The 7,904-nt window shown below is 39.8% G+C and overlaps 1 protein-coding gene across 1 annotated transcript; it reads left to right on the top strand.

Annotated features, from left to right (window-relative positions):
- Positions 1 to 5,318: 5,318 nt before the first annotated feature.
- On the top strand, positions 5,319 to 5,767 carry LOC133082338 (ribosomal protein eL22-like 1). Its single transcript, XM_061178885.1, has one exon. The coding sequence runs from the start codon at positions 5,334 to 5,336 to the stop codon at positions 5,700 to 5,702; it is 369 nt and encodes a 122-aa protein (XP_061034868.1). The 5' UTR covers positions 5,319 to 5,333; the 3' UTR covers positions 5,703 to 5,767.
- The last annotated feature ends 2,137 nt before the right edge of the window (positions 5,768 to 7,904 follow it).

Below are 7,904 nucleotides of genomic sequence, written 5' to 3'. Positions count from 1 at the left end.
TCTTTTATCCAGTATTTTTAGGTGTTTTGTAGGAGAAAGTTATTGTCAGGATATCGCACATACAACGTTGCCAGAAATGGAAGGTGTAGTCCCATTTCTATATTCTGATAACTCCCAAATTCCTGTCTCCTCCCCTGACCTCACCCTTCATATCTAAGAAATATGTCATATACCTGTTTCACATCTTCACTTGGATGTCTAATAGGCATCTCAAACATATTCAAAATAGAACTTTTGATTTTCCCCTCAAACCAGTTCCTCCCCTAGTCTTCCCCACCTCAGTGAATTGTAGCACTATATAAACATATACTGAAGCCAGAAATTTGTATGTAATCCTAGGTGTTACATCCAAAAGAAAAATCCTCCTTTTCCCTCACCCCCTACATCAGCACATCCTGTCAAATCCACTCCAAATAATATACTTAATTCCTTCACTCCTTTTTATCTCCACTGTAACCCATTTCCAAGATCCCATCATCTCTTTCGCAGGCTACTTCCATAGCCTCCTTATTTGTTTACCTGCTTCCACTCTTGAATCTTTCTGCACAAAAGTGGACTGACTGTATCAATCCCCGGCTTAAAATCTGCCCATACTCCTAGAATGAAACCCTAGCTAACTCCTTATCACAGCCTTCAATGCCCTTGACCATTGATCCAAAACTCAAAGAGGACTGGTTAACTGGACAGCACATAACCCTTCTATAAATGGGGCATCTGCTACTCACTTCCAACAGATTGTCACCTTGCCAAATGAGGATCCACAATTATCAGTTCTTTTGATATTTTTTCCAAGAGAGCTAGAAATCTAGGTCTAGATATGAGATCTTCTGATTTTTAATTATTGGCAGTTAAAGATAAAACGAAAATGAAACAAACAGAAGTAAGAGAAAACATTGTGCAGGCCAAATCAAACACCTCTGCCAGCTACTAATTTGCAGCTAACCTTGGCCCTAGATGATCTGCCCTGCTTGACTCTCCAAATGGTCCTTTTTCTGACTCTGCCCCAGGCTTACTAGCTATAGCAGACACTGTCAAAATCTTCTCATATCACTTAGATCTGTCATTTCAGTGCATTCTCACTTTCCAACAGCCAGTGTCTGCATCTTTGAGCCTGGCTGCTTTTCTGGAGATTTGGAAGGTCACTCTGCTCATGGAGAACAGCCATTGACCAATGACTTCAACTCTCTTACTCCTTGAGTTGGGTAATTTTGAGACGTGTGTTTTGCCCCATTTCCAAGAGTTTTCCTGAGGTATTAGGACTGCTACCCACTATGTAGCTGGCTTATTAACATACTCTTTACTGGCTGCCTTTACTGGCTACCCTTTATTGGCTGTGTTTCTTTCCCTGTGTCATTTTCTCATTGACTACTGGTATTCCTCTCATCTCCCAATAAACTACTTGCACTCAAATTCTTGTCTCAGGGTCTGCTTCTGGAAGAACTAAAACTGAGATAATAGCCTTTTTTCATTTTCTCCAATGAGTCAAGCTTGTTCCTGATGCAAGTCCTTTGCCTTTGCTGTTTCCTCTGCTTATATGCTCTTCCCTCAGATGTTTGCACGGTTCATCCTCCTCTTTGTTCCTATCTTGGTTCAAAAGTAACCTCTGCAGATAGGCCATTCAAGACTACCCAAACTATAATAGTTCCTCTGTCCTTTTCACTGTCAGTTTTATTTTCTCTGTGACCTTTTCACTGCCTGAAGTTACCTTGTTAATTTACTTGTTCATGTGTTTATTGTCTACTTACCTTCAGTATTAGCTCCATGAGAGCAAGAATCTTGTCTGACTTGTTTGCTGCCCTATCGTGGGTGCAGGGCACTAATTAAATGAACAAATTATTATTTCCACAATTCTTGGAGCTGGAGTTCACTTCCCCTAGTACTCTATCCCTTGATTCTCTATCCTTAACCTGACCCCCAGGATGCCACAAAGCCAGTGCACGTGGGCAAAGGGCAAACTTCCTAACTGGTAGGTAACACAGATCTCTCAGATTTGTGTCTTTAGAAGTCCCCATGAGCGACTTCCCTGGCGGCGCAGTGGTTAAGAATCTGCCTGCCAATGCAGGGGACACGGGCTCGAGCCCTGGTCCGGGAAGATCCCACATGCCGCGGAGCAAATAAGCCCGTGGGCCACAACTACTGAGCCTGCACTCTAGAGCCCGCGTGCTGCAACTATAGAGCCCACATGCCACAACTACAGAGCCCGTGTGCCCTAGAGCCCGTGCTCTGCAACAAGAGAAGCCACCGCAATGAGAAGCCCACACACCACAACGAAGAGTGGCCCCCGCTCACCGCAACTAGAGAAAGCCTGCACACAGCAATGAAGACCCAATGCAGCCAAAAATAAATTTAAAAAAATTAAAAAAAAAATAAAAAAAGAAGTCCCCATGAGTATATTCCAGTTATGAATCCTTTTCCTCTAAGTCTTAATAATATCTTTGATTTTTTAAACTTATATTTGTTAAAAATCCCACTTTGTTTTCTGCTCTCACTCTTCACACTGGTATATTGACAGTTGAGGCTTGGAAGCGCCATTCCCAATTTCCTTCCCAGTCATTTTCTCCTGCAAATCACTGAGTGTCTCTCTCACTATTATTCTTCTGTCGCTGACATGCCCGCTGTTGTCTATAGTATCTGGTGTTACAGTCTGATATGGGCATGTTTTTCATCCCCCCCCCATTTCCAGTTAAAGTCATCTTGATCAGATCGGCAAGTCTCCAGGCAACCACATTCTTCCCTAGTGAGATGCACTTGATCCTTAGCCAAAAGCCTACCATTCCAGTGTGTTAAGCCATCGTCCAAAAAAAAAAAAACAAAAAAAAAACAAATCTGCACAGCTCTAACCCTTCCCTGCATCATCAGCTGTGCTGGCTGCCGCCACCCCCACACCTAGCCTCAAGGGACCTCTGACCTCCCAAGCTAGCCCTGCAGCAGCTGAGATGTAGACAAATCCCATTTCTCTTGGTTCAGATGAAACAATATTGGAATTTCTCAAAAGGAAATTTGCTAGGAAACAAAGTGAAAAACAAAACCAGAGAGAGAGAGGGAGAGGGGGAGAAAGAAGACAAAAGCTTAGGAAAAGATGCATTATAGAGTCCCGATTCCTTATCCTGAGATAACTATACTCTGACTTCAGATCGGTTTGGCTGGCACAACTAACAGGGCACACAGGATATGAGAATATAATCCTTCAACCTTTTCACAAAGGGGTGATGGGGATAGGGTGGGGGAGGGGCTTGCAGGAAAGCAGAAAGAGTCTTTGTGTATCTGGACTGTTTCATTCCATGGAAATGGTACCCAAGAATGTGTATGGGCTATTTCATCAGCTCTGGAGGGGCAGGAAACCCCATCTACTATCCCTTGTTACACTGGAAGCTGCCTGCAACCTTGCTGAACTTGTTTATTAGTTCTGATAGTTTTTTAGTGGATTCTTTAGGATTTTCTACATATAAGATCATGTCATCTGAAATAGAGGTATTTTTACTTCTTCCTTTCCAATCTGCATGTCTTTTATTCTGTTTTCTTGCCTAATTGCCCTAGAACTTCAGTACAATGTTTAATAGAATTGGCAAGAGTGGACATCTGTGTCTTATTCTTGGTCTTAACAGGAAGCTTCCAGTCTTTCACCATTAAGTATGATGTTAGCTGTGGGTTTCACGTAGATGCCGTCTCACTAACTCTTTCAGGGACCCATGCCTTATTTTAAAGCTCTGCTATACTTTTTGCATTTTCTTTCTTTGTTTTAATTTTAACCTCCTTTACTTTTTGTACATTTTCTCTCAGAAAAAGTCTAACTTGTCTCTGCAGTGCAGAAATCAAGCATGAAAAAGCTTGATTTTCTTTCATTCATCTGTTCAGCAAGCATTTATTAAATGTTTACTCTATGCCAACACTGTCCTAGGTTATTGCAGATACAACACTGAATAAAATAAAGTCCCTATCCTCGTGGAGTTCACGTTCTAGTGATGAACTTAGACAGTAAATAAATAGTGAAGATAAATATAAAGAAAGGTAAATTCAGAGAAGGAAGAAAGTTAGGCTCTGTGGGAGGGAGGGCCTCAGGAACTACTTTATAGTGAGAGGTTAGGGAAAGCCCCTCTGGAAAAGTGACATTTTGGCTGATAGCTGAATGACAAGAAGGAGCAAGCCATCGGAAGAGCTTGGAGAAGAATGTTCTAGAAGAAGGAAAAAGTGCAAAGGCCTTGAGGTAGGAATAAACCTGCTGAGTGAGGGAGAAGGGCAACTAGGAAGGCAGCCCAATGTGGCTGGAGCAGAGGGAGGGAGGAGGAGAGTGGGAGGTGATGAGGACAGATAAGTCATCAGGCAAGGATGTTGGAGTTTACTGAGTGTGATGGGAAGGTGTTAAACCGGGGATACTGTAATCTGATTTAAGTTAGTAAAATTCCATCTGGCTGACATATCTATACATATCTTGGATATCAGCCTTTGTGAAGCCCAGGGTTCACTGGAGTTGGTTCAGAAAGTCAGGGTAGTTGGAGAGCCCCTGTTAACCTCTGAAGCTTCCCCTCACACAGCAGCAGAAGGATTCTTCTAAAATATGTTAGATCATGTTTCTCCTCGCCTTAAAACTCTCCCACTGCTCCCTATTTCTTTGAAAGTAAATACCCTCTCCATGGTCTTCCAGTCCCTACAATATCTGCCCCTCCCCATGTCTCTCTGCCATCCTTGCCATCACTCTCATCCCCACTTACACTCCTCCAGCCATACCAACTCCCTTGGCTAGTCCTCAAACTAGCCAAGCATGCACCCACCACAGGGCCTTTGTACTTACTGGTTGTTCCCTTTGTCTGGAATGCTTTCTTGCAAATATCTGCTCAAATACCGCCTTGTCAGAGAGGCCTTCCCTGACTGATGCTATTTCCTCTCTGACCTCATCTACCACTCTCACACGTTTGCTCACTGCATTCCAGCCACATTGGCCTACTTGCTGTTGTTCCATGAGCTTAGCAAGCATACTCTCACCTGAGGGCTTTTGTTACCACCTCTTCTGCGCCAAGCATGATGGCATTCATTTAAGTAAAATACCAGTGCGACAGAAACCAGGGGTCAGTGAAAAGGAAACATGTGAACAAGAAGGTGGCAGGCTGAGCCTGGAGTGATTATCTGAGTCAACTAGTATATGATGGCTACAGAAACTTTTGTGGTTTCTTTTGTCTATTGTGAAATTTTTATTTTTATGATCATAAAAGCAGTAGATATTCATAATAGAGAGTTTGGAAAATAAGAAATGTAACAGTCTGGCAGTTTCTCAAAAAGTTAAACATAGAGCTACTATAAAACTCAACAGCTCTCGGATCGCGCGGCCGGCATGCAAAATGGCGCTGAAGAAAGACAAGAAGCCTAAGAAGTCAACCTGGAAGTTTCATTTGGACCTTACTCATCCAGTAGAAGATGGAATTTTTGATTCTGGAAATTTTGAACAGTTTCTACGGGAGAAGGTTAAAGTGAATGGAAAAACTGGAAATCTTGGGAATGTCGTTCACATTGAACGCTTCAAGAATAAAATCACAGTTGTTTCTGAGAAACAGTTCTCTAAAAGGTATTTGAAATACCTTACCAAGAAATACCTTAAAAAGAACAATCTTCGTGATTGGCTTCGTGTGGTTGCATCTGACAAGGAGACTTATGAACTTCGTTACTTCCAGATTAGTCAAGATGAAGATGGATCCGAGTCTGAGGACTAGATGAAGCCATCCCTTTCAGGGCTTTGCTTGCTAATAAAACAAATGAAGTATACAAGAGAAACATCTTGAAATGGACCTTTAGTTTATCAGTGAATAAAAAACATTACTCTGTATGTTAAGCATTCATCTCTTTGATTTAAGTGTATGCTGTTTATAGTGCTGGCTTTCCTGTAAAACTTTTTAAAAAAATTTTTTATTGGAGTGTGGTTGATTTGCAATGTTGCGTTAGTTTCGGGTGTATGGCAAGGTGAGTCAGTTACACACATGCACTCCTTTTTTTTTTTAAGATTCTTTTCCCATATAGGCCATTACGGAGTATTGAGTAGAGTTCCCTGTGCTGTACAGCAGGTTCTTATTAGTTATCTGTTTTATGTATGGTAGTATGTACATGTCAGTCCCAATCTCCCAATTTATCCCCCCCGCCCTTATCCCCTGGTAACCATAAGTTTGTTTTCTACATCTGTTACTCTACTTCTGTTTTGTAAATAAGTTCATTTGTACTCCCCTGTTTTTTTTTTTTTTAGTACTTTCTGTAAGCAGTATTTAAATAGCCTATAGCTAGTGGAATTTCTTCCAGGATTTCTGAAGTGTACTGCTTCTACAAATGTCCTCGAGTTAAAGTATATAGTGAAAAAATGAAGCACAATTTTGGGTATAACTTTATATAACAAAATATTTAAATTCTAAAAAAAAAAAAACCAAAAAACAAAAACTCAACAATTTCACTGGTAGGTATCTACCCAAGAGAAATAAAAACATATGTCTAAACAAAGACATGTAAACTAATATTTATAATAGCATTATTCATAATAGCCAAATAGTAGAAACAACCCAAATGTCCAGCAACAGATGAGTGGATACAGAAAATATGGTATATCCATAAAATGAAATATTATTTGGCCATAAAAGGGAACAAAGCACTGTTACATGCTACAACCTGCATGAACCTTGAAAACATTCTAAGTGAAAGAAGCAAGTCACAAAAGGCCACCTCTTGTATGACTCCATTTATATTAATTGTCCAAAAGAGGCAAATCCATAGAGATGAAACAGAAAGCTGATTAGTGGTAGCATGGGGAGTGATTGCTAATAGTTACGGTGTTTCTTTTGGAGGTGATGAAAATGTTCTAAAATTGTTTGTGGTGATGGTTGCACAACTTTGTGAATATACTAAGAACCACTGAATTGTACACTTTAAAAGGGTGAATTTTATGGTATATGAATTACATACCAATAAAGCTTTTATTAAAAAATAAGGAATATATAAAGATTTAAATAAAAATCACTCAATATCTTACTACCTCAAGGTAAGTCAGTGTTGCATTTCAGTGTTGTTTGTATCTCCCTATATATTTATTGGTAAATAGATGTAGAATAGACATATAACTTCAGAATGGTAAACATAGACAAAACTGCACATACAGTTTTGTCTCCTTTTACATTTATTACATTGTGAGCATTTTATAGGCCATTAAATATTTTCCCCCAAATATGATTATAATGGTTGGTTGTTTCTCAAGTATTAATGTTCTCTCCTCAAGAGTCATACTTTCTGGTATACTTTGGGGGAGGAAAGGAGGTTCATCTCATGTTTACACTGAGTTGTACACTGAGTATTTCTTCTCTGTTCCATATGCTTATCCCTGCTACTATCTCCCTTTTCTTCCTTCTGTCACCACCTATAAGTTCTTAACTATAGTTCCCCTTCATTTGATGTTGATACCTCTGCACAGGCCTCAGTGAGTGGGAAACAGGGTGCAGGACACCCCCTTTTTAAAAATTATTTTTAAAATTTTGATTTTATTGGAGTATAGTTGTATTAGTTTCAGGTGTACAGCAAAGTGAGTCAGTTATACATACATATATATATATATATATATATATATATATTCATTCTTTTTTAGATTGTTTTCTCATATAAGTTATCACAGAATATTGAGTAGAGTTCCCTGTGCTATACAGTAGGCCCTTGTTGGTTATCTATCTTATATATAGTACTGTGTATGTTCATCCCAAGCACCTGATTTATCCCTCCCCCTGCCACGTTTCCCCTTTGGTAACCATAAGTTTGTTTTCAATATCTGTAAGTCTGTTTCTGTTTTGTGAATAAGTTCATTTGTATCATTTTTTAAAATTAGATTTCACATATGAGTGATATCATATGATATCTATCTTTGTCTGACTTACTTCACTTAGTATGAT

The sequence above is a fragment of the Eubalaena glacialis genome, chromosome X, assembly GCF_028564815.1.
Source record: "Eubalaena glacialis isolate mEubGla1 chromosome X, mEubGla1.1.hap2.+ XY, whole genome shotgun sequence".
In the NCBI taxonomy this organism is placed as follows: Eukaryota; Metazoa; Chordata; class Mammalia; order Artiodactyla; family Balaenidae; genus Eubalaena; species Eubalaena glacialis.
Note: the sequence above shows the minus strand (reverse complement) of the source record. Positions and strands in the feature narration are given on the sequence as shown.

Excerpts from the sequence above, each read along its gene's own strand:
- LOC133082338 (XM_061178885.1), top strand. The coding sequence starts at position 5,334 with ATGGCGCTGAAGAAAGACAAGAAGCCTAAGAAGTCAACCTGGAAGTTT.